Source organism: Physeter macrocephalus, chromosome 6 (genome assembly GCF_002837175.3).
Source record: "Physeter macrocephalus isolate SW-GA chromosome 6, ASM283717v5, whole genome shotgun sequence".
In the NCBI taxonomy this organism is placed as follows: domain Eukaryota; kingdom Metazoa; phylum Chordata; class Mammalia; order Artiodactyla; family Physeteridae; genus Physeter; species Physeter macrocephalus.
The window spans coordinates 94,711,221-94,738,501 of record NC_041219.1 but is presented as its reverse complement, the minus strand read 5'-3'; the positions used below and the strand labels follow the sequence as shown (position 1 = coordinate 94,738,501).

The following is a 27,281-nucleotide window of genomic DNA, read 5'->3' as shown; positions in this document are numbered from 1 at the left end:
ATGCCCAGCCTCTAGATCCCCAGAGACTTGCAGCCAGCCATCAGACAAAGCTCCACCCACCAGGGGGCAGGAATCAGCCCTGGTACCCCCTGGGCCCTGGCCCCACCACCTGCTGGCCTACATGGACTCTGGGACAAACAGGGCCCTGCAGCCACGGTCCTGGACCAGATTCAGCACACCATTGGACCAGCACTAGTCCTGGGACTTCCTGGGCCTTAGCCCACCTACCAGCAAACTGACCAGCTCTAGGACCCCCAGGCCCCACAGTTAGAGACCCCAGAACCCAGCTCCACCCACCATGGGTCACCACTAGCCCTGGGACCAGATTCACCCACTAATGGGCAGGTACCATTGCCTGGACTCCCTGGACCCCACTGACACCATCCCTGGGAAGCACCAAGGCCCCACAACCAGTTGTCCTGGGATCCAGCCCCACCCACCAGTGAGCTAGCACCAGGACCAAGCCTCTCCTAACCATGCAGCCAGCCGCACCAGGACCCAGCCATACCCACAAGTGGCCAGCAGCCTCCACACAAGGCAGAACCTGGCAACCAACAAGACCAAGACGACTGAAATCATATCAAGCATCTTTTCTGACCACAATCCTATGTGACCTGAAATCAACTACATGAAAAATATTGTAAAATACACAAACATGTGGAGGCTAAACATGCTATTAAACAACCAATAGGTCACTGAAGAAATAAAAAATACCTAGAGACAAATGAAAATAAAAACACAACAATCCAAAATCTATGGAATGTAGCAAATGCAGTTCTAAGGGGAATGTTTGTAGTAACACAAGCCTACCTCAGAAAACAAGAAAAATCTCAAGTAAATAACTTAACCTTATACCTAAAGGAACTAGGGTAAAAAGAACAAACAAAACTCAATGTTAGTAGAAGGAAAGAAATCATAAAGGCCAGAGAAGAAATTAATAAAATAGTTACAAAAAAATAATAGAAAAGATCAATGAAACTAAGAGCTGGTTCTTTGAAAAGATAAACAAAATTGATTTATTCAAACCCATCAAAAAATAAAAGAGAAAGGGCTAAAATCAATAAAATCAGAAATGTAAAAGGAGAAGTTACAACTGACACCACAGAAACACAAGGGATCCTAAGAAAATACTATAAATGATTATATGCCAATAAAATGGACAACCTAGAAGAAATGGACAAATTCCTAGAAATATACAATCTCTCAAGACTAAATCCCAGGAAGAAAAAGAAAATATAAAAACACCAGTTCATGAAGTTCACTAGTAATGAAATTGAATCAGTAATTTAAAAAACTCCCAACTAATGAAAGTCCAGGGCCAGAGGTCTTCACAAGTGAATTCTACCAAACATTTAGAGAAGAGTTAACACTTATTCTTCTCACACTATTCCAAAAAACTACAGAGGAAGGAATGCTTCCGAATTCATTCTACAAGGCCAGCATCACACTGATACCAAAACCAGACAAAGATATCACAAAAAAAGAAAATTACAGACCAGTATCACTGATGAACATAGATGCAAAAATCTTCAACAAAATATTAGCAAACTGAATTCAACGATACATTAAAAGCATCATACACCATGATCAAGTGGGATTTATCCCAAGGATTCAATCATTCAATACCCGCAAATCAATAAATGTAATATACCACATTTCATTATCTTGGTGAACCCTATCACTTGACATCATGTTGGCAGATTTAGATAAGTTCATGACTGATGCTAGAATGGCAAAGATGTAGTATGGTAGGCAGTTTATCTTGCAGTACAATGTATTTTAAACATTAACACCAATAAAGATCTGAAGAAGCCACTTAAAACTTTCAATCATACTCATCTGAATTTTTAGGATAAAATGTATACAATGGTAACATCCTTGAATTTGGGGGATTTGCTGTAATATCTATGACTAGACTCATTTTTAATAACAAGACTATAATATGTTTAGATAACTAAATATCCATGTTATTATGTAACTATAATATCCATCTGCTAGATCTTGAAGAAAAGGGTAAAATTAAAATTTTAATTCACTTGACAACATACTACATCAAACAAATATGGCAAAAACATAATTCAACTAGCAGAACAAAAGTTGACAGCAAAAAGGAAAAATGCTGAAACGCAGAGCAATCGCATCCTTGGATAATCTCTTGATACAAGACTCACCCTTCGAGAAAACCTACCATCCCAGGACCACAGTTTGTTCCATCTGCCAGTGGCATGTGTTGAGTGCGACAGCCCTTGTGAACTCCTTCTGCACTCGTGCACCAGAGACGCCTGCATTGTTTCTGCAGAGTAAGAAAAGGCAGGCAAGCAAGAGTGAAAATAACACTGTAACCACGGAATCAATTCAGTATCAAGCATTGGTTTATAAGCTGATCCTAGGTACTTCCTGGTTTCATGGTCAGAGCGGGAAATAATCAGTAAAAAAATCTTTGCTAAGTCAGTCCTAGTCATCGATTTTCCTCTAAACACATAAAATGGCAACATTTAATTTTTTAAAACTTTTATATTATCATCAAACACTGAACAATGGAAGAGATGTCTTGGAGTAGAAGTATTCAGAATTATGTGAGACATTTTTCTCTCTTTGCAAGACATTTTTCTAAAGGACTTTTTGTTGTTAAATGTTATTCACAAGGAGTTTCCAAAAGTCCCTTTTGATCCAACAGTGGAATGTATGAATAATGTGCATAGAAATATTGTATAATGTATACTGGTTTCCTATTTTGTGAATATAATGTATACTTTCAACTTTTGAACAAAGAGTTCTGAAGTTTTCACAAGATAACGAAAATTCACAGAGGCTCACAGGAGCTATACCCAAGATAATCCCTTTCTGTTTCTGAATTTAAATTCAAAGTTCATTCAGTACTTAAGTCAGGTAGGAAAGAAATGTAACTTTTATAACAAAAAATTAAGGTAAATCTTCCCCCCTCCAAAGTAGATGTTTAAAAGTTTATAAAATTTGTGATTATAAATTTAAGATTTTAGGAATAATATTCACTGTACGGAACATGCTTTGTATGTCCCTGTGCTGACTGTTAAGTAACTTTCATTCATTCATTTATTCATACATTCCTTCATTCATTCACACATTCATTTATTCATTCATTCAACATGCAGTAAGCATTTATTTTCTGGTGCCTATTATGTGGCAGAGCCTGAACTGCACCCTGGGGATATTTAAATGAATAAATAAGGCTGGATTCCTGGTCCAATGATCCTCACAATCTAGTAGTATAGTAAGCAATTTGGCAAAGTTGTATACAGGAATGAAGAAAATGAAATGAGTATTCTGCTTGGAAACGTAAGGCATGGATTCACCAAAGTAGTGACGTTTATTCAAACTAAATCCTAAATTTAATTTACCCTCAAAATAAGGTAAAATCTTCGCTATAGATTCAGTAAAAATGTTAACTCAGCTATTTCAGTGGAAATTTAAAGGATCTAACCTATGAAAAATCCTCAAAATAAATTATAGAGTAATGGTCTAATGAAAACTAAACAACAAGACCCAAATTTCATTCCTTTGGATTCAAATCTATATAAATTAAAATGTAGTCTCTGAGATTCCTGGGGCCTTTAATACAATTCATTATCAAAACACTTATATTTTCTTCTCCCACCCGCAAAACAACATCATTTGAAAACAATTATTTGAATGCTTTTAATTTTCAGTAACCTCTCTGTGACTCTGTTTTCTGACTGGGGATACTTTTAAAAATCTCTTCCTGACAAACACTAAATTTTTCTAACACTTAAAAATTTTTAAGATATATTCAACACACTGTCTGTCCAAGAGAATAAATGTACACTTCGAAATGTAGTCAAACTACAACTTTATGGTAGTTTTCAAACAAAAGGACATAATTTTTCTTACCAAATAGGGACACACTTGTGATCCAGAACCAAACATAAGTTCACATTGCTTGTTTACGTCATACACTGATCCAGGAAGTTGTGAAGACAGATCGTATATTTTTCCATTTGGTTTGTCAAGGAGGCATTCCCCATGACCAGTACTGTAACAATGACAGAAAACAAAGTATTGTGAATACATATGGATGCATTTCAGTATAAGATTCTTTATCACATTTTCTATAGCTCTGCACTTTCAAAGGGACTATCAGTATTTTTTCATAATTTAAAAACCAACTCACATGAAAGTCAGTATGAAAACCTCAGTTTATAAAGGACATTTTATGTGTTTGTTCTCATTTGATCCCCACAACTGCCTTAAAGGTAAACATTTTTAAAAAAGAATAACAAATAAACAAAAATTCAACACAATATCATGTTTGAAACATACATTCCTATTTTGATCACACTACACTTTTGGTCTGCTTTGCTATCCAATAGCAATGCCCTATATCTAATGTCCAAATTGTCAAAATGTAAAAAGCAAAGTTTTCAGATCATCTGAGAAAGTATATTGATAGCTCTAAGTGACAACAAAACAAAGGAATTTCCAAAAGTGTTATGTGGTCTCCATCTCAAAGAGGTTTTTTAGGAAAAGAATGTAAAGCAGAGTCAATAATGTCAGCTTTGGGAGTTTGCATTTGGGTCTCATCACTTCCCAGAATGCATGGTGTGAGCAAGTTATTTAGTCTCCCTGAGCCTAAGTCTGTAAATTGAGAGTGGTAGTGTCTACCTTGCAAATTGCTATTGAAGTATATGATATAACATCTTTAAGGAGTTAGAAAAGTGGTAGATAGTGGTGAAAATGTGTATTTGCTATTCCTAGTTTGTCACATGATAGATAGTCTGCAGAAAACTTTGTGAAAATGTTCAGCCATTCTAATTGGGTTAAAAGCAGCAATTTATTCAATTGAAATAATTAGAAGAAATATCTTGGGGGGGATTTTTTACGGCTAGAGGGCATATTAAATTTTGTCCCAAAAATGAACATGTAATTTTTTAAATACCCATTGGCTAGAATCATATTACACCCTTCCAAAAATAAGCACACCCACTGGTATTTTTAATCAATACCTCAGTCAGCAATTGAACAAAGCTATATGCAATCATGTATAGATCAGCAACTGTGCATTGTGCTTTCAAATCAAGTTCCCATACAAGGATAAATAGTCACTGCTGATTATAATTAAGGGATATATTTATACACATATATTCCAAAACGTGGTTTCATTTATTCCTGTAGTTCTCGTAAAGATAGGTAACTAAAACTGCACAAATTGGTGATTAGAATATGTAGTAGAAAAAAATCAAACAGTATTGTGTTTATAAGAGCTTGGCCTTGCCTTTTGAACAAGTTTCAGTAAGTAGTATAGAAACACCATTTGGATAAGAAGTTGGGAAGCAGAGAAAACTGGTAGGAGTTGAAGAGGCAAGGCAAGAACAATCTGGATCTGCCTCCTGTCTTGAGCTGGGAAGAGCCTCCAAAGAACGGGTAAACCTAGAGATTCCATATCCCTTCAGAGAACTATTTGTAATATTCATAGTTTGACTTTAGCTATTCTCTGCCCTTCAAGGGCACCTCAAACTTGAGCTAAACTCCTCTTAAACTATTACCTAGTAGCTTCTGAAAAAATTCAAACACACACAAGGAAGCTTTGATTCCCATTAAGTCTCCCCCTAAAAGAAGTTTTTCCCATAACAGAGAGCCCAAATAAAAAAGAAAATGATAGCTAGATCTGAACTGCCTCCCTGCACACGAAAAATATTAGATAAGAATGAAATAATAAAATTCTTTTCTTGTTTTTAAACATCAACTTGTACAGTGAAAGTAAGCTTAAACAATAAAAAACTCAACAGAGATTGAACCACTCTAAAAGAACATACAATTTCAAATTTCATAATCTAATAAATGTTCAATTATTTAACTAAAGTAACACAAAATCACTTACTCTAGGAATTCAGTGATATATTTCTGACTACATTTTGACCAGGTCCAAGGACTTGTGTGGTAATTTAAAGTTGGAGCCATTACATGATACTGATGTTTAATTCCAGTTTCCTTACATTTAAAACTATCATCGTGTGGAACATTAAATCTAAAAATAAAAATAAACACTTAAAAGAGAATACTAAAATATGTATACAACATCAGAAACAGATCTCTTATATTTACAGTATAATCTAAAATGCAGATAAATCTGATTACATCAGGATTTGTACTCTTGATCTCTCCATAAAGTATTGTAATGCTTGGGTTACCTTCATGTTTAGAAGCACATGATGTCTAAGAAACAGTAGATTATAACTTTGATCAGTAGCACAGTCTGTTGACTTGGTATTTGAATTTAAACAATCAAAATATTTGGATTCTGGCTCACTTCATCACAATATGGACTTAGCATTAACATAAAAATAACTGTAGTTTCCAACACACATACCCTAGGAGATGTGTGTGGAAAGATTAGGTGAAGGCTCTACCACACTAAATTCCAGACCGTTGACTATCGCTACATATCAAAAAAAAACCCACAAAAAACACTTCTTTAATTTCATATCACTCTATATTTTCCATCTATTTCATATGAAACAGCCTAAGTGCTCCTTCTGGTTTATAATCAATAAGTGATGATTTGATTGAAATGGAATAATAAAAATATTCCTAAAGGGCAACCAAATCTTCACAACAAAAGCAATGATATTAAATGATTAGCTGGTCAGCAACAAATCCTATACATTCTTTTGAGGACCCCAGTAAAAACTAATACTTAGAAGAAACCACTTGATTCAGATCCTTGCCTGTCAAAATTTGTACTTAAATCAGTATTTTAATTAAACTACTTACCTATATTCTAAAGACACCTAAAGAGTTTCTCAGGAAGGAAATAAATGTCTAAGATGGTACCCTCTGCAAGAACACTCTTCTAGTTAGCACCAGTAGTAACCAGAAATCAGTGCTTTCCAGATGTTGCAATGCATGCTGTACCTCAGGCAGGTTCCTGATCTGCCCCCACTTCAACAAACAATATAAAAATCTGAGTGTGCATCTTGTGGATGGTCATGAGATATAACCATGCTAAAGGGAACTGAAGAGGCACTAGTTTAATAAAAATGATCTCCACTTGACATTATTCCAGCTGAATACTCTAATGACATTAAGCCATGACCAGGAAAAGAAAATGTAGTCAAGAGAGGCAACTCTAGCCTCAATTCCTTATTAGCAGATAACCAAGAAATCAAAGGAGTACTGGGGGTACATTTGGGATCATTTTTCAGGGGATGAGTTTCAGAGGAGTTTATGATTTTCTCTGGGAGCTCCAAGGGTATCATGGGAAATCACGGCCTCCACATTCTTAGAGCATAAAACCCCAGTAGAATTTTTAATAATGCAGGAACAGATAGGAGAATCTCAAATTTTAAAAAACAGAAAAACAAAAAACTATGGAACTGGGAGGAAATTTTTTAAAAAATCTTTTAGTAATTAAGAAATTCCCACAGGCCACATCTTCTGCTGGGGCTCTGAGCTATAAAAGCAAGAAATGAATTGGTACTACAAATATTTTGGGGAGTTCCCCAGAACCAGGGGCCCCTGCAGGCCCTCCCATAAGATGGTAGAGCACAGTACCTGGTCATGTATAGGATAACAAGGGATAGAGGCCAGAAGTGCTTGTCATGTAATCCAATACAGTAAATGAAATAAAAGAATTCCCAAGCTCTAGTTCTTTGCTTAGTCTGTTGATCTGTGCAGCCTGTCTGACCTAACATAGATCACAAAAGAGCCAGAGTTAGAATTTCAGGGGTGAAAATTACACTACTAATACTTTATAAAGATATAAAGGTGCTAATTACTCAATTGAAGATGGAATTTTAGACATTTGTGCAATGGTATATAGAAGGCACGTTACTGAGGTGACAGAAGGTACTTACACATGCCCAAGCTCGTGCGCTATGGTAAAGGCAGCACTGAGTCCATTTTCTTCACTAATAGAGCAGCTCCGTAAAGGATCACACAGGGTACCTAATTCTGCTAAACCTGAAAAATTTCACGTTTGTATTTCAACAAAATGGGAAATACCAGAATCATAAAGAAAGCACTAAAGCATTTATCATTGGTGTTACTACTTAGAAATGAATGCAGTTGACTGTTAATATTGCATGAACGTTTTGTAAGGTGAAGAAAAAAGAACAGAATGATTTGTCTGTAGTTGAAATCTTTTTAGCAAATTCTTGGATTCTTTTACTGAAGAAAATAATCCAAAATATGGGATAGGCAAACAATTTTTTAAAAAACAGAAAAATGAAAAGAACATTTATTACAGGAAGAATGAAGTTTTAGGCCATGTTAGTGTGCGTAATAGGAAAGATAATAAATGTTTAAATTGGTAATAGCACTAATAAAGAAAATAGCACAGAACAATATAAATTATAAATTTTCTTTTATTTTTTAAAGTTTTGAAGCAGCATACAATTATTCAATTACCATATGATAATTAAATGAGTAAAAATATGTTAAATGCTTAGAATAGTGCCTGAATTTAATGTGTTAAATAAAACATGATAATGATATAATCACTGGAAGCACTTGATTTTATAACCACTTCAGCAATGGGAAATGGATCACATGTCAAGATCTAGTCACTCATTTAAATAACAGCGTGCAACTCTGCAACTCGAATTGCTGCTGAAAGAAGAAGACAGCATGAACTGGTTGGACACCAAAGACAGCAATAGTTACAATTGATATAGTCTTTTAGTCTAGAAAAAGAAATTCAAAATAAATGTTAATTATAATAATCCTAATCCATCATCAACCAAGTTAGCATTTCATTTTACTTTTCAACATAATACAATGGTTTTTGCTATTGCTAGCCTTCAATATTTGCCTGCAAATTTATCTGCTCTCCTACAATGATTCCTTTCATTAAAAAAAGATTATCATATATAAAAAAACCAGTTTCTTACTGTAAAGTTTTGCATTTAGAAATTTCTTAATATAAAATAAATACTTATATTAGCTACTGTGTTTTAGCTCCCTCTTCCTATGTATTCTTTTAGTCATAAATGTTTAGTCGTAAATGTCAAAATAAATTAAACACATTTCTTTCATGAATATGATGGTGTTCCCTTGCCTTGATTAGTATTTTCAATTTGCCTAGTGGCTCAATTCCAGTGTATTCATTTTCAGGGCTGTGTATTTGGACCACAATATTGACTCCATTACCACCTAAACTTTATGTTACATGCTTAAAGATAGATATATTCTAAACTGAACATTTTAGTCACATGACATATCTGTAAAAATATGCATTGCATAGGATTAGAGACCATGATGAAATATCTCCATAGGCAAGACCAACAAAAATCAAAGTGAATGTATAGCCTTATGGTACCAAGCAGCCGGCTGAGGGTTTGTGCCTAGATTCACTCATGTTGATTAAGGGTTCTCTAAAACTGGGCAGAGATAGAATAAAGTAGCACAGGCCCAAATCTGACACAGATTCCTCACGTTTGGAAGTGCAAGAAGCTACACAGAGTCACCAATCCATCATGTTAAAGAATAAAAACCATTTTTTAACATACTTTATAAAACATGCTCAGAGACTAAGGCAACAGTACTTGCAAAAGGACATATAAGCAGGAAACCTAGTAATTATTACCAACATCTTGCATTTGTATTAAGAACTATCCTTAGGGTGTGTTCAATTGAGGAGTTAAGAATTAAGGAGCAGCAGCTACTCAGGGGAGGATTTTTGGGGGCAATGGGAGAAGTGTAAGAAAGCAAATCCAACTCCAAGAAACTATTGAATCCTCTCCTATGTCATGTTCTGCAAGTTCTGAAATAGAGGCACTTTTTGGACTCAGAACCCATTGTCTGAAATCCTGGCTGAGTCCCTGGGTGGAGAAAGACCCTGTAAAACATCCGTGTGGCTGACAGGGACTTGGTGCTCCAGCCTGGGGTCAGGGCTGAACCTCTGATGTGGGAGAGCCGAGTTCAGGACATTGGACCACCAGAGACCTCCTGGCCCCACGTAATATCAATCAGTGAGAGCTCTCCCAGAGATCTCTGTCTCAACGCTAAGACCCAGCTCCACCCAACACCAGGAAGCTCCAGTGACTGAGGCCCCATGTCAATCAACTAGCAAGACAGGAACACAACCCCACCCATTAGCAAAGAGGCTGCCTAAAATCATACTAAGTTCACAGACACCACAAAACAAACCACCAGACGTGGGCCTGCCCACCAGAAAGAAAACATCCAGCCCCACCCACCAGAACACAGGCACCAACCAGTCCTCTCCACCAAGCCTACACAGGCCACTGAACCAACCTCACCCATTGGGGGCAGATACCAAAAACAACAGGAACTACGAACCTGTAGCCTGTGAAAAGGAGACCCCAAACACAGTAAGTTAAACAAAATGAGAAGACAGAGAAATATGTAGCTGATGGTGGAGCAAGGTAAAAACCCACTAGACCAAACAAATGAAGAGGAAGTAAGCAGTCTACCTGAAAAAGAATTTAGAGTAATGATAGCAAAGATGATCCAAAATCTTGGAAATAGAATGGTTAAATACAAAAACATTTAACAAGGACCTAGAAGAACTAAACAGCAAACAAACAATGATGAAAAACACAATAAATGAAATTTAAAATTCTCTAGAGGGAATCAATAGCAGAATAACTGAGGCAGAAGAACGGATAAGTGACCTGGAAGATAAAATAGTGGAAATAACTACCACAGAGCAGAGTAAAGAAAAAAGAATGAAAAGAATTGAGGACAGTCTCAGAGACCTCTGGGACAATATTAAATGCACCAACATTCGAATTATAGGGGTCCCAGAAGAAGAAGAGAAAAAGAAAGGGACTGAGAATACATTTGAAGAGATTATAGTTGAAAACTTCCCTAACATGGGAAAGGAAATAGTCAATCAAGTCCTGAAAGCACAGAGAGTCCCAACAGGATAAATCCAAGAAGTATGCCAAGACACATATTAATCAAACTATCAAAAATTAAATAGAAAGAAAAAATATTAAAGCAGCAAGGGAAAAGCAACTAATAACATACAAGGGAATCCCCATAAGGTTAAGAGCTGATCTTTCAGCAAAAACTCTGCAAACCAGAAGGGAGTGGCAGGACATATTTAAAGTGATGAAAGGGAAAAACCTACCACCAAGATTACTCTACACAGCAAGGATATTATTCAGATTCGATGGAGAAATTAAAAACTTTAGAGACAAGCAAAAGTGAAGAGAATTCAGCATCACCAAACTAGCTTTACAACAAATGCTAAAGGAACTTCCCTAGGCAAGAAACACAAGAAAAGGAAAACACCTACAAAAACAAACAAAAACAATTAAGAAAATGGTAATAGGAACGTACATATTAATAATTACCTTAAATGTAAATGGACTAAATACTCCAACCAAAGACACAGACTGGCTGAATGGATACAAAAACAAGACCCGTACATATGCTGACTACAAGAGACCCACTTCAGACCTAGGGACACATATAGACTGAAAGTGAGGGGATGGAAAACTATATATCATGCAAATTGAAATCAAAAGAAAGCTGGAGTATCAATTCTCATATCAGACAAAGTAGATTTAAAAGTAAAGACTATAACAAGTGATAAAGAAGGACACTACACAGTGATAAAGGGATCATTCTAAGAGAAGATATAACAATTGTAAATATTTATCCACCCAACAAAGGTGCACCTCAATACATAAGGCAAATGCTAACAGCCATAAAAGAGGAAATTGACAGTAACACAATAATAGTAGGGAATTTAACACCCCACTTTCACCAAAGGACAGATCATCCACAAGGAAGATAAATAAGGAAACACAAGGTTTAAATGACACATTAAACAAGATGGGCTTACTTGATATTATAGGACATTCCATCCAAAAACAATAGAATACACTTTCTACTCAAGTGCTCATGGAACATTCTCCAGGATAGATCATATCTTGGGTCTAATCAAGCCTTGATAAATTTAAGAAAACTGAAATCGTACCAACTACCTTTTCCAACCACAATGCTATGAGACTAGATATCAATTACAGGAAAAAAACTGTAAAAAATACAAACACATGGAGGCTAAATGATATGCTACTAAATAACCAACAGATCACTGAAAAAATCAAAGAGGAAATCAAAAAATACCTACAAACAAATGACAATGAAAACACGATGACCCAAAACCTATAGGATGCAGCAAAAGCAGTTCTAAGAAGGAAGTTTATAGGAATACAATCCTACTTCAAGAAACAAGAACAACCTAATCTTACACCTAAAGCAACTAGATAAAGAACAACAACAACAAAAAAAACCCAAAGTTAGCAGAAGGAAAGAAATCATAAAGATCAGATCAGAAATAAATGAAAAACAAATGAGGGAAATGATAGCAAAGATCAATAAAACTAAGAGAGCACAAGGAAAGAAATCATAAAGATCAGATGAGAAATAAATGAAATAGAAACAAAGAAAACAATAGCAAAGATCAATAAAACTAAAAGCTGGTTCTCTGAGAAGATAAACAAACTTGATAAACCATTAGCCAGACTCACCAAGATAAAAAGGGAGAAGACTCAAATCAACAGAATTAGAAATGAAAAAGAAGCAGCAACTGACACTGCACAAATACAAAGGATCGTGAGAGATGACCACAACCAACCATATGCCAATAAAATGGACAACCTGGAAGAAATGGACAAATTCTTAGAAAGGCACAACCTTCTGAGACTGAACCAGGAAGAAATAGAAAATATAACGAGACCAATCACAAACACTGAAAGTGAAACTGTCATTAAAAATCTTCCAACAAACAAAAGCCCAGGACCAGATGGCTTCACAGACGAATTATATCAAACATTTAGAGAAGAGCTAACACCTATCATTCTCAAACTCTTCCAAAATATAGCAGAGGGAGGAACACTCCCAAACTCATTCTACAAGGCCAACATCATCCTGATAACAAAACCAGACAAAGATGTCACAAAAAAAGAAAACTACAGGCCAATATCACTGATGAACATAGACGCAAAAATTCTCAACAAAATACTAGCAAACAGAAGCCAACAGCACATTAAAAGGATCATACACCATGATCAAGTGGGGTTTATCCCAGGAATGCAGGATTCTTCAATATACGCAAATCAATCAATGTGATACACCATATTAACAAATTGAAGGATAAAAACCATATGAGAAAATAACACACCACCGTAAAGCAATTACACTCCAATAAAGATGTTAAAAAAAACATATGATAATCTCAACAGATGCAGAAAAAGCTTTTGACAAAATTCAACACCCATTTATGATAAAAACTCTCCAGAAAGTAGGCATAGAGGGAACCCACCTCAACATAATAAAGGTCATATATGACAAACCCACAGCCAACATTGTTCTGAATGGTGAAAACCTGAAACCATTTCCACTAAGATCAGAAACAGGACAAGACTGCCCACTCTCAGCACTATTATTCAATACAGTTTTGGAAGTTTTATCAGCAGGAATCAGAGAACAAAAAGAAATAAAAGAAATCAAATTGGAAAAGAAGTGCAGAAAACTATAAGACACTGATGAAAGAAATTAAACACGATACAAACAGATGGAAAGATATGCCATGTTCTTGGATTGGAAGAATCAATATTGTGAAAATGACTACAATACCCATAGCAATCTACAGATTCAATGCAATCCCTATCAAACTACCAATGGCATTTTTCACAGGGCTAGAACAAAAAATTTCACAATTTGTATGGAAACACAAAAGACTGCGAATAGCCAAAGCAATCTTGAGACAGAAAAACAGAGCGGGAGGAATCTGGCTCCCTGACTTCAAACTATACTACAAAGCGACAGTAATCAAGACAGTATGGTACTAGCACAAAAACAGAAATATAGATCAATGGAACAGGATAGAAAGCCCAGAGATAAACCCACACACATATGGTCACCTTATCTTTGATAAAGGAGGCAAGAATATACAGTGGAGAAAAGACAGCCTCTTTAATAAGTGGTGCTGGGGAAAATGGACAGCTTCATGTAAAAGAATGAAATTAGAACACTCCCTAACGCCATATACAAAAATAAACTCAAAATGGATTAAAGACCTAAATGTAAGGCCAGACACTATCAAACTCTAAGAGGAAACATAGGCAGAACACTCTATGACACAAATCATAGCAAGATCCTTTTTGACCCACCTCCTAGAGAAATGGAAATAAAAACAAAAATAAACAAATGGGACCTAATGAAACTTAAAAGTTTTACACAGCAAAGGAAACCATAAAGAAGACCAAAAGACAAATCTCATAATGGGAGAAAATATTTGGAAATGAAGCAACTGACAAAGGATTAATCTCCAAAATATACAAGCAGCTCATGCAGCTCAAAATCAAAAAAGCAAACAGCCCAATACAAAATGGGCAGAAGACCTAAATATACATTTCTCCAGAGAAGATATACAGATTGCCAACAAACACATGAAAAGATGTTCAACGTCACTAATCATTAGAGAAATGCAAATCAAAACTACAATGAGATATCACCTCACACCGGTCAGAATGGCCATTATCAAAAAATCTACAAACAATAAATGCTGGAGAGGGTATAGAGAAAAGGCATCCCTCTTGTACTGTTGGTGGGAATGTAAATTGATACAGCCACTATGGAGAACACTATGGAGGTTCCTTAAAAGACTAAAAATAGAATTACCATATGACCCACCAATCTCACTACTGGGTATATACCTGGGAAAACCATAATTCAAAAAGAGACATGTACCCCAATGTTCACTGCAGCAGTATCTACAATAGTCAGGACATGGAAGCAACCTGAGTGTCCATCGACAGATGAATGGATAAAGAAGATGTGGCACATATACACAATGGAATATTATTCAGCCATAAAAGAAACAAAATTGAGTTTTTTGTAGTGAGGTGGATGGACATAGAGTCTGTCATACAGAGTGAAGTAAGAAAGAGAAAAACAAATACCATATGCTAATAGAATGGACTTGAGGACACAGGGAGGGGGAAGGGTAAGCTGGGATGAAGTAAGAGAGTAGCATTGACATATATACACTACTAAATGTAAAATAGACACCTAGTGGGAAGCAGCTGCATTGCACAGGGAGATCAGCTCGATGTTTTGTGACCACCTGGTGGGGTGGGATAGGGAGGGTGGGAGGGAGATGCAAGAGGGAGGGGAAATGGGGATATACGTATACATATAACTGATTCACTTTGTTATACAGCAGAAAGTAATACAACATTGTAAAGAAATTATATTACAATAAAGATGTTAAAAGAAAACTATTCTTAGCTTGTTATTTTTTTCCACATATTTTAGATGGGAAAATAAAATACTAAATCTTGTATTAATACACGCTATGTAGCCTTGGGCAAATTATTTATCCTCATTTATAAAATTGAAATTATAGGTCTTACTTCATAGGTTTGTTGTGAAGATTAAATAAGTCCAATCATGTTAACCTTAATATAGTGTATGACACATAGTAGGCACTCAAATATATCAGCTATCATTATCATCACCATTACTCTTGACTTAAAGGATAATTGGAATACTTTTATTTTCACAGTCTATGTTTCTAGATATCACTATGATTTATGTGCACAGGAGTGGCTGAAAACTGCAAAAAAAGAATGGGGACCAGGAGACCACCCACTTCTACATGAATAGCCCAGAATGTCTAGCATTAAATCATTAAAAAATAGTAAGATATGGCTAACATACTCATACTTATCTTTTAGTATAAAGATGTGACAACAAGGCATAGATAATGTAAGAAATATAACATATTCAATGGATTCTTCTTAGATGATTGACTCATGAAATATGTCTATAAAGTCAGAGAATAGTTTGCAAGGAGAAGAGAATGGGGTCTGTTGTAAAACTTAGAGTAGCAGGTGCCTGTTTCCACATTTGTGAAAGATTAGAGTTTCTAGACAGTCCTCCTACCACAAAGAAACTAGACCAGTATTAAAAAGTACTTTTTTAATGAATACTGACCTCACAGTGTACAAGAACTATCAAATCCCCACACCTCCAAAACCTAACATATATTCTCTCCCTGCCCATCTCATACCTATGCACGCATGCATACATACATATAAACATTTATACCATGGGCTAAATTCTAATTGGTAAGCAATGAATAGTAGGGATAGGAATTAATCTGAGGGAAAATACTGATAAAAGCAATATGATCCAGAGCTTGCTATAGGAAGTTTCAAGGTAGAGGATCTGATTCTGAATCCTCTGCCTTAAGTCAGGGACCTTGGTTAGTAACACCCTTTGGATTACAGCAAAAACAACGGAAAATCCTCTCTAGAGGAAAGCACACACTTTTTAAGTGGTCCACCACTAACCTTATGGATTAATATTAAGTAAATATGAGCTTATGATCAGAGATCACCAAACATACAAAGCAACAAGTCAGCATAAGAGAAAGCTAGCAGAAACCACATATTTGGCTATCAAATGTTTAGGATATGGGAATTGTCAAAGATGGTATATAAAATTACTCCAAATGAAATGTGTCAGTAAACATGAAAGGCAATTACAAATATAAGCAAATATAAAAAGAATGTAAACAAAATGAACACACAGATGTTGAGTAAGAACTAATTAGGATATTTTAAATTGAAAAACATATGTTGAACTGGAAAATTCAGAGGACAGGTGAAATATCAGATTAGATGCAGCCAAAGAGAAAAATAATAAAATGCATGTTAGAGCTGCTTGAATAAAGCATGAAGATAAAAAGAAATAAAAGCATGGAAAACAATTATAATAAATGTATATGGACTAACTTTGGTAGTTAAACAGAGATTACTACGGATGTTATTTTTTAAATCCAATTATATGTTGTTTCCAATAAAAACACTTGAAGTAACAGGACATTGGAAAATTGAAGGAAAAGATATCCAGCAAATACTAAACAAGAAAAAGTTGGGCTAGCTATAGTATTGCCAGACCCAGTACTTTAAACATAAAGCTATACTGACTTTATTTTCTTTAAAAAGCATTATTAGAGATAAAAAAAAGTCACTACACAATTGTAAAAGGTTCAATTCAAACTTATATATGCCTAATAAGTTAGCCTGAAAATAGATGAAACAAAAAATTTGAATACCGTAATTGTAAAAATTATAATGTAAAATTGAAAATGGAGAGAGTGACAGAGATATATTCATGTTTCAAGTGACCTAGTAAGCCAAAAATTAGTAAATATATAGTTGATTTGAACAACATAATTGGCAAGTTTGATTGAACAGGCATATAGAAACCTATATACCATAGTTAAAGAATATACATTCTGTTTAAACATACATGAAACATTTTTTTAACTGACCACATAATAGACCATACAGGTAATACCAAAAGATTTCAAAGAATGGGTATCGTATAGATCATGATCTCCAACTACAGTGAAATTAAATTAGAATTTAATAAACAAAAAACAGTAAGTCTCAATATATTCATAAAATTTTAAATGCATTTCTAAATTAATAACTCAAAAAAGAAATCATAATGAATTTACACATACTTAGAATTTAGAATTTTAAATGACATGAAAAATACCTATGAAAATTTGTGGGACACAATAAAATGATACCTGGAAGTAAATTGATAGTCTTAAACAATAAAATTAGAAAAGAAAAAATCCTGGATGTTATTGAGCTAACAGTCAGTTTACATTATAAATAGAACAGCAAGAGTAAATTAGAAAGAAAAAGAGAGAGAGAGAGCAGAAATTAATGAAATAAAAATGAGATTGAAAGCAAAGAGTTGATCCTTTAAAAAGACAAATGCAATAGACAATGTTCCAGTGAAATTGGGCCATTATAAAGAAGTGCAAATAGATAATATCAGAAATAAAACAAGGCAGAAGTATAGCTATTGACAGAACTTAAAAGAAAATGCTATGAGAATAATTTAAGCTGATTAATTTTACTACTACTAAAAGAAATGGTCATATATCTAGAAAAACACACTTTTTAAAATACCTTCAAAAAGATTTTTTTTAAGTCTGATTACCGTTGGAAAAATTAAATAGTTAAATATCTTTCCACAAAGGAAAGATGAAACCCAGATGGTTTTCTAGGTGGGATCTCCCACGCTTTCAAGATATAGATCATTCCAACATTATATAAAATCTTCCAGAGAATGGGAAAAGAAATAATACACTTCCAACAAATTCCGTATGGTGAATAAAACCTTGGTATCAAAATTAGACAAATATAATCAAAGGAAGATCATTTCACTCCTGAAAATATATGCATAGAATGGAAACTAGCAGTGTGTTTAAAAAAAAAAAAGGAAAAACCTTGATCAAGTTTGGTTTAGTGTTACAAAACTCATAAAAGGAATTCACAGGATTAAATTAATCATATGATCATTTCAATATCTGCAAAACTTTTTTAATAAAAATGCATACATTTTTTAAGTCTCAGAAAACTACGATGATAAGTTTATCTGCCAAGAACCTATGTCAAATATTATTCCTAATGGTGAAACTGCACAAGAATTCCTTTTAAAATCCAGGAAAAAAAGGCTACCATCATCATTTCTATTCAACATTCAACAAGGTTTTTGTCTTGTTTTAAGACAAAAGAAAGAAAAAGAGAAAAATGAAAGAAAGTTATAAGGATTGAAGAAGAGGAAGAATGATAGCCATAATTCACAAGTGATATAAATATCCACGGGTAAATTATAGGGATTAATTAGAGTAATGAATCAGGTGGCTAGATTTAAAATCAATAATCCAAATAATCTAATGTATTTCTATCAATCAACATCATAGACCATACACTAATAAAAGAGGTAAATGAAAGTTGTGCATGACCAGCTTTGAAAGAAAATATTATATACTACTGAAAGAAATTTTTAGAAGACCTTCATAAATAGACAGATAATTGTTTTATCATGACTTGACATGCTGGTCTGAAATTTTTATGGAAGAGCAAAGGTCCAAGAATAGCCAAAATACTCTTGAAGAAAATTAGATGGAGTTATATCTCCTATGAATTATGATGATTTATTATATAGCTATAAAATTTGAACTAATATGAAATTGGCACATGGACTAAATAAAAAGTATTGATTGGGCTTCCCTGGTGGCGCAGTGGTTGAGAGTCCGCCTGCTGATGCAGGGGACACGGGTTCGTGCCCCGGTCCGGGAAGATCCCAGATGCCGCGGAGTGGCTAGGCCCGTGAGCCATGGCCGCTGAGCCTGCGCGTCCAGAGCCTGTGCTCCGCAACGGGAGAGGCCACAACAGTGAGAGCCCGCATAACGCAAAAAAAAAAAAAAAAAAAAAAAAAAGTATTGATTAATGAAACAGCGGGATGATTTGCACGTGCCAGTGCAAACAGAATCTTTATATATGGCATTGCAGATTCTAATGAAAGGAGGTGAACTAGTCAACGTGTGATCTGAGGAAACTGGACATCCGTAGAGAAAAGGAACTTAAAAAACTAGATCCCTATTTGATACCACATCAAAAAAATTATGCCAAATGGTTTAGAGATTTAAATGTGAAAAGACAAATTTTTAAATATTTACAAGAAAACAGGATAACACACTCAGACTTTTGAGCTACAGAAGGCTCAGAAGGCTATAATTTCTTTAATAAGATACAAAATTGCTAAACCTAAAATTATAAATTCAGCTACAGCATACATTTTCACACACACAAAACAATTAACACTAAGGAACAAATTATTAACAGATATTTACAATACATATAAACCAAAAAGGGTTTGGTATCAAGAAGTTATAAAGAACACTAAAAGGCAGTAAGAAAATGAAAAATACCACAGCAGAAAAATAGGCAATGTTTTTTTCATTTATTTCATTCCTCTCCAAAAAGGAAATATAAATGGCCAGTAAATATAGAAAAAGATGTGCAAACTCATTAGTGACCAGAGAACTGAAAATTATTGCTATAATAAAAAATATTAAATTTAGATTGGCAAAAATGAGAAATTTGAAGAGCCTGGTATTAATAGTGATATAATCAAAATGAATGTTTATACACTATTGATTAAAGTTATAAATTGGTACCACTTTAGAAAATAATTTGGTATATCTTATAAAGTTAAACATGAGCACATTTAATGGCATGCAATTCTAACCGTAGGAATATGCCTTAGCTCTTATAATAAAGTTCATAATAGAAAACAGCTGGAATCAGCCCAAATATTCACTGACAGGATATAGATATGTGAACTGTGGATGAAATATTGTACAGCAGTGAAAATGCATGAACTAAAGCTCAAAAATAAGCATAATCAAGAAATTTCATTTAGGAATATATACATATATTATAAAACTATTTTTCAAAAGATGGAACTGCCACATACAAAATTTATGCTATCGGTTACTTCTTGGGGAAGTGCAAGGGAGAGAATAAGGACTTAGCACGGGCCATAGAACAGTACCGATAAATTTCTTATTCTTAAATCTGGTGGTGGATTCATGACTGCTCTTTTTTTTTTTTTGCTTTAAATTTGCATATAAGTTTTTATGACTATTTTGTATGGATCAAATATTACACAGTAAAACACTTTAAAATGTCAAGCTCTGAATAGCACTTGATATTTAGAAATTAATTGGTACATAAATATTAGCTCTTATTATTCTTTAAAACTTAGAGCAGAATCAAATAATAGTGACACTAACCATTAATTAATAATCAAAATGATTAATGTGTAAATTAAAAGGAAGATAATCGAAACATCATTTTAAATAATTCAGTAAACAATTATATAAGCTATATTTTATTTACCAAATAACTTACCTAATGTGTCACATTTCTCTCTAGCTCCACAAATGTCTTCCCTTAAAACAAAAGATTTTGAAGCATTTTCAGAAAATATTTTTGCAACATGCCAAAACAAAGAAAAAGAAGCTTTAACTATGACATGACTATTACCCTAAACCTAGAGTAATGCACCAGCTATATAAAAGTGATTGCTGTGAACAGCTGAAGCTTAACCAAGTTCAATGAAAAGCTTTCTAAGTGTATTTTTCTCCTCTCTGCCTTTATTTATGCAGTAGTATGTGTAATATACTCTTGATGTTTCAATGCCTTTATGAACTTCAGCTATTATTCCCAGCTGCAAAATAATGATGTTCCCAGATGTTACCAAGTTGCTTAAATTTTTTCCTTCTTAAATTACTTAGTCCCTAAACATTCATTATGACAGTTCGCTAGTCTCCTTCCTCATGGTCTCCTCTTACAGCCCTTTTCCTCCCTCCCATCATTAATCTGTTATCTTCAGTCTTTGCTGCTTGGCCTCTAACTATAACCCAGGGCAGAACCATGGATTGGTAATAGAATACTCTGTATAAATTTGAGTCAATTCTGTTTTCGTTTAGAAAAGAAATAAAGCACATGGACAATATGTCAGCTGTTTTACATGGACTAAAGGTTTTCATTTCAGGGTTCTAGAAAGCCAAAATTTCTCTGAGTCTGACCCTCAAACAAAAGATTTTTCCCCCTTGGCCAAGCAACCAACCAAAACAAACAAAAAACTCAGGTTCTAAATATTCTGGTAGCATGACTGTTAATGAAACAAAGATGTGAATTAACAATGTATAGTGGTACATGTAAAATGGATACTCATTTTATAATAGCAGCAGCTGCATATAAATAAATAGGTTTGAGAAAAACCCTAGCAAAAGCAGCCCAGTAATTAAGTCATGCATTGAGCATCAAAACAAGGAGGAGGGCTTCCCTGGTGGCGCAGTGGTTGCGAGTCCGCCTGCCGATGCAGGGGACACGGGTTCGTGCCCCGGTCTGGGAAGATCCCATATGCCGCGGAGCGGCTGGGCCCGTGAGCCATGGCCACTGAGCCTGCGCGTCCAGAGCCTGTGTTCCGTAATGGGAGAGGCCACAACAGTGTATCGCAAAAAACAACAACAACAAGGAGCAGATTAGATATTTTTAAGTATAGGGAGTCCAAAATAAATTCAAAGGCTTTCTTTTCCAAGCGATTTAAAGGTCAAGTTAGGGAAGAAACAAAACGTGTTCTCAGTTCCATACCTATATTAATTTCCAAGTAATTTTCCTAATTCTTACTCTGTCACTAACATAATAAGGAAGTTATCTTGTTTATGTCAAACTATTACTTAGCAACCTAACGTTGCTAATTTCCTAAGGAATCAGGCCAGTGTTCTGGTCTGAAAAAAGAATGCTTTCATTCAGTGGTATCTTTTGTAATACAAGTTCTCATAGAACGTTTCTATGTATTATCGATAAAGAATTAACGTAAGAAGAAGTACTGGTGATCCTGCAGGAGTTAAGGGTAAACAATTTCATTTCAAGTGTTATTTCTAGAACTGTACCTAGTGATAAGAACAGCAGTATCATGATGGGATGGGTGGGCATCATCAAGAACATTCTGAGTTTGCTGCCATAAACAGAAGTTGTGTAACGTGGTAGCTGCATTAAAACTGATGACTGGTCCTTCCTACACACAAAAAATCAGCAATTCAACATTACGTCAAAACATTCACGGCCTTTTTTCTTCCAAGCCTGTCAATGTTTATGCAATTCATTAAATAGCATTTTCACAGGCAAATGAAGAAGTGGTATCATCTCTCCCTCATATCTAAAACATATTTCAGCAATACTTAAAACACTGTGATCAAAACAGAATCAAATTAGACCTTCCAGTATTTGGGATTGAAAAACTAACTTCTGAAAATTGCTATATTTTAAATCTTTCAACAGTAGGATTATAAAAGTGAATACCTGAATGTGAAACCTTAAATTTTTAAATTGTTTATTAACTTTTGTTACTTCCTCTGTTGTCATTCCATTGTGTTTCCACCACGACAGAAAAAGTTAACTCCACTCCTTTTCAAATCAAGTTTTGTAATACACATTTTTAAAATATCTCATTTCTAATAAGAGTTTCATGATCTCTCTATATATTCCCGGTAAGAGCCTACTACAGCTAGGATTACTACTTTTAGAACTGTTTCTTACCTGTTCATCATGAATTACAACTAATTTTACAATTACTATGTTTATAAGATTTCCAATACTTGAGTCCTTGTAGATCGCTGCAACCTGCAAGGAAAAAAGTATAAGATTAGATGCCTAAAATGAATACCTTTTCTCAAAAGTTAATTGAAACCAGTCTGAGCCAGAGCATCAATTCTCCAATTAGGCTGCACACTGGAATCTCCTAGGGAGCTTTTCACAAATCCCTAAGCTCAGGCCACATCCCTTATCAATTAAATCGGAATCCTAAGGGTTGAGACCCAGGCATCAGCATCTTTTAAAATTCCCTGGCTTTTTAATGATTCCAATGTGAAGCCAAGTTTGAGAAACAGTATCCTAAATCTTGCTACTGAGATTCACTCATTGATCAGCAGCATCACCTAGAGCTGATTAGAAATAAGGAATCTCAGGCCCCACCCTGGACAGGTGAGTCAGAATCTATATTTTAACAAGATCCTCAAGTGATCGGAACACGCATTAGAGCTTGGAAAATACTGTTCTAGATGATTCAGCAAAACATTCACTACATTCTGTGTCACAATCCACAATTTATGTGTCCATAATACACCATAAACAGAAATATATAAGGTTTACCTGTTCTTTTCTGGCAGTTTTACCTAATCTTTCTGCCATGATTGCATATTTCCAACTCTGAATATGCTTATAGTTTTTAATTGTTTGGCACACTAGAATCCATGGAGGCAAATTCATCAGAATCACACAAACAGCCATAGGAGAGGTCATGCTTCACAATCTGATCTTTCATTCTCCAAAACTGGAGAATGCAGTTCTAGGAGACACTCTGCATGGGCTTATAGTGAAGGTGCCATCCAATTCACTAATTCATATCCTCATCTTGTCGCCACCATAGAGGCTTCCAGACAGCAGGAGTGTATTCCATGGCCAACACCTCTGCCTTGTAATCCTTAGATCCTTTAGATATAACCTTCTGGACCTGGGCCACCTGTGCCATTAAAATTGCTTCTGAAATGTGGATCACCATCTCCTGAACCACTGCCCAAACCAAGACAGCAGAATTGGAGGTGCTACTTCTCTTGTTAATTTAAATAATGTTCAGCAACTATTCCTTCCTTCTCTGGCTATAGACCCAGAGATAGGGAAGAGGACATGGTCCCTGACCTTGTGGAGCTTAACAGTTTCCTAGAAGTACCAGTAGTGGAGCACTCACCCTATCGGCCAAAGTTGCTTCAACACAATGAATAATATGACTGCTACTGTTGCTTCTAATGCCACACGGAGAAGCACCAGAACCAGAGCCAAAAGCATCTCTGACCCTATAGGGTCAGTGTGAACTTAAATACACATTCCAGCACCTTTCCTATTGTTTTAGCTGTGCAGCCACAAATACAGGTTTGCTATCTTTATCTGCAGTGATGCCTTTGGTTCTAGCATTTTTTGGCAAGAGTGATGGTCACCACAGTGGAGTTGAGAGTAAGTACAGTTAAGACAGGGACAGGCAGATGACTGGCTGTTTCAAGCTGGTCTGCCAGCACTGCAGTATTGCTCATTTTAAAATCGGAGCTGTGGAAATCTATGGCTGAATTGATTAATATATATTTTTAAAGTTGCATGGAAAATGAATATATATTGTAGAAAACAAATTATACCCATATTTGTGACTTCAGAGTTATTATCCTCTGATCATGTGAAGTTAACAGTAGATGCTTTAACCAAGTCAAATTACAAGGTAAACAAAGTACCTCAAAGGTATGCACAAAGGCTCTTTTCCTCTAAAAATGAAAAACAGTTGTGAAGACTTGTCACAGGCCATCTTGCATTGCCAGTAGCTCAGAGAAAAGAGCTTAGGCGCTGTAAAGTATCTAAATGGCTAATTACTCATTGCCTGAAATATGTTGACTACAAATGACAATCTGGATATTGTAATATTAGCTATAAAATATATAACCACAAAAATGTTTTCAGTTTCAGAAGGAAACAGATGTGGCACCTTTATTGAAAAGTGACCAACCTACCAGCTGGAATTTGGAAACATATTCCTCCCAGTGTTCTGACAGTACGTTTTAAAATACATTACTATAACAAAATTTCTTCAAAATGTAACATTAGGGAAAAGATCATTCAAATTATTATGTAAGATGGGCAGTGTTATGAAGCAGTCCTTCAAATTAAACAGGCCCAGGTTCAAAGTCTAACTGCCACTTGTTGATAACATCTACTCACCAAGCTGCTATAAAGATGAAATGAGATGGTGTACAAAAAGCATTTAGATCAGGGCCTGGGTCATAGTGATCTATGATACCTATTATTACTACTTTCAGAAGAAAAGGCATATGTTATACATAATGCTAATTCTAGTTCATTTGTTTCAAATTTCAATAGTTATCATAGAATGGTAAACTGAAAGCAAAGGATCCAAGAGCACAGTTTCATTCTTTCTTTCAATATTTATTGAATTGTCTGTTGCCTGTCAAATATTGTATTGCTTGCCTAATACACAAATGAATAAAGCATCATCTCTACCCTTAAAAAATGCAGTCTTGCAGGGGTAAAAGGTATAAAAACAGATGGTTCAGTTTAAATAATATTCATATACACTCAACAAAACCCCTCAGGTTGGTATTTTGCTTTTACACTAAAATGGCATGTGTCTTCAAGAAGGTCATCTTGCTCATTTAATTGTATGCACCTCCTATTGTTTTATGTATTGACCTTTATAATCTATGTGCTCACACTCTATACATACATACCTTTTACAATATTTGGATATTTAGAGGTGCTTTTATTGAATAACTATTCAATTAAGCTGAAATGTGAATCAGGCAGATGAATGACCAGAAGACCCACTTGTTACTTCAGAGGCTTTCCCAATTAGCATGCACAACATGCTTCTCTTATCCCTAAAACTACCACCCCATATTAGGTCACCATAATGGTAGGGTATCCGTGTTTGCTACTTCCTCATAAATACATAACTAGAAATAATATTTATTGAATGTTTACTATGTGTGTGATGTGATCTAAGTTTAAATGTATGAATTCATTTAGTAATTCTCACAACAAATCCTATGAGCTAGAAACTATTGTATCCATTTTACGGATGAGAAAACTAAGGTACAGAGAAGTTAAGTAACGCACTCAAGGTTAGGTGGCTGGTAAGCAATGGAACAATTTCCATCCAAGGCAGTCTAGCTTCAGCTCTGACTACTTTATCTGATCTTATGGAACTTCAGCATTCTACCCTAGGTATTTCCTAATTAGCTCTTGGTACAAAAGTTATTTCAGAACCCTGATGTGGTTCATGCCCTAGCCCCTGACACTGTCCTGCTATAGTCACTTGAGCATGGCCTCAGAAGTCCTACACAGTCAGGAGACCTGGGTTTCAGTTCTAGCTCTTACCAGTTACAAGCCAGTTGTCTAACTCTAGAAATGGATGTATTTACTTTTTGTCTCAATACCACAACTACACTGAGGCACTGGGCACCCTTGGTCACAGTGCCCTGGTGTGCTGGATTAGTATTTACCAGATGCTGTTGGGGAAGGGGTGTGAGAACATTGGTTTTAAAGAACAAAATCATTCCAAAGTTTGAGAAAAGTTGAGTAAAAAAATTAAACAGATGCCTTCATGGAGTCTTGAATAGGCTAACATATATGCATAAATATTAAATCTACAAGAGAGGTATTACATGCAGCATCTCACACAACTACTTGGTCAAGTCCTCTTTTCCCCTTCATGGAACATGCCGAAGGATGAGTATCCCATCCCAGACTACACTATAGGAACTGCTAGATTAGATTTCTAAGGTACCTTTTCTGTTTTATAAAACCATGTAATATTGTTAAATATTACCATAATCACTTTAGACTGCTATATATTAGAACTTTTGTTGATCAAGTTAAAATGTATGCAATCTTTTATTCTTTTTTTAATCTTTTAAAATATTTTTATTTTATTTATTTTTTTATACAGCAGGTCCTTATTAGTTATCCATTTTATACATATTAGTGTATACATGTCAATTCCAACCTCCCAATTCATCCCCCCCCACCCCCACCACCACTTTTGCCCCTTGATGTCCATATGTTTGTTCTCTACATCTGTGTCGCTATTTCTGTCCTGCAAACCAGTTCATCTGTACCATGTTTCTAGGTTCCACATATATGTGTTAATATACGATATTTGTTTTTCTCTTTCTGACTTACTTCACTCTGTATGATAGTCTCTAGATCCATCCATGTCTCTACAAATGACCCAGTTTCATTCCTTTTTATGGCTGAGTAATATTCCATTGTATATATGTACCACATCTTCTTTATCCATTC

At 35.1% G+C, this 27,281-nt stretch overlaps 1 protein-coding gene across 8 annotated transcripts in view; it reads right to left on the bottom strand.

Moving 5' to 3' along the window:
* The window catches only part of ADAMTS20 (ADAM metallopeptidase with thrombospondin type 1 motif 20), a 198,200-nt gene that overhangs the window by 100,950 nt on the left and 69,969 nt on the right, over positions 1 to 27,281 (bottom strand). For 4 of the 8 annotated variants that reach the window (XM_055085676.1, XM_028491434.2, XM_028491433.2 and 1 more), the window contains exons 5-11: positions 22,962 to 23,045; positions 22,316 to 22,440; positions 20,766 to 20,806; positions 7,549 to 7,681; positions 5,876 to 6,022; positions 3,889 to 4,030; positions 2,189 to 2,293 (exon numbers count right to left, since the gene is read on the bottom strand). In XM_055085676.1, coding sequence (XP_054941651.1) covers positions 2,189 to 2,293; positions 3,889 to 4,030; positions 5,876 to 6,022; positions 7,549 to 7,681; positions 20,766 to 20,806; positions 22,316 to 22,440; positions 22,962 to 23,045 — 777 coding nt within the window. Of the gene's footprint in view, positions 1 to 2,188; positions 2,294 to 3,888; positions 4,031 to 5,875; positions 6,023 to 7,548; positions 7,682 to 7,850; positions 7,957 to 20,765; positions 20,807 to 22,315; positions 22,441 to 22,961; positions 23,046 to 27,281 lie in introns of those variants that run through there. The other 4 variants (XM_007106837.4, XM_028491432.2, XM_028491436.2 and 1 more) reach the window with 3 other exon arrangements.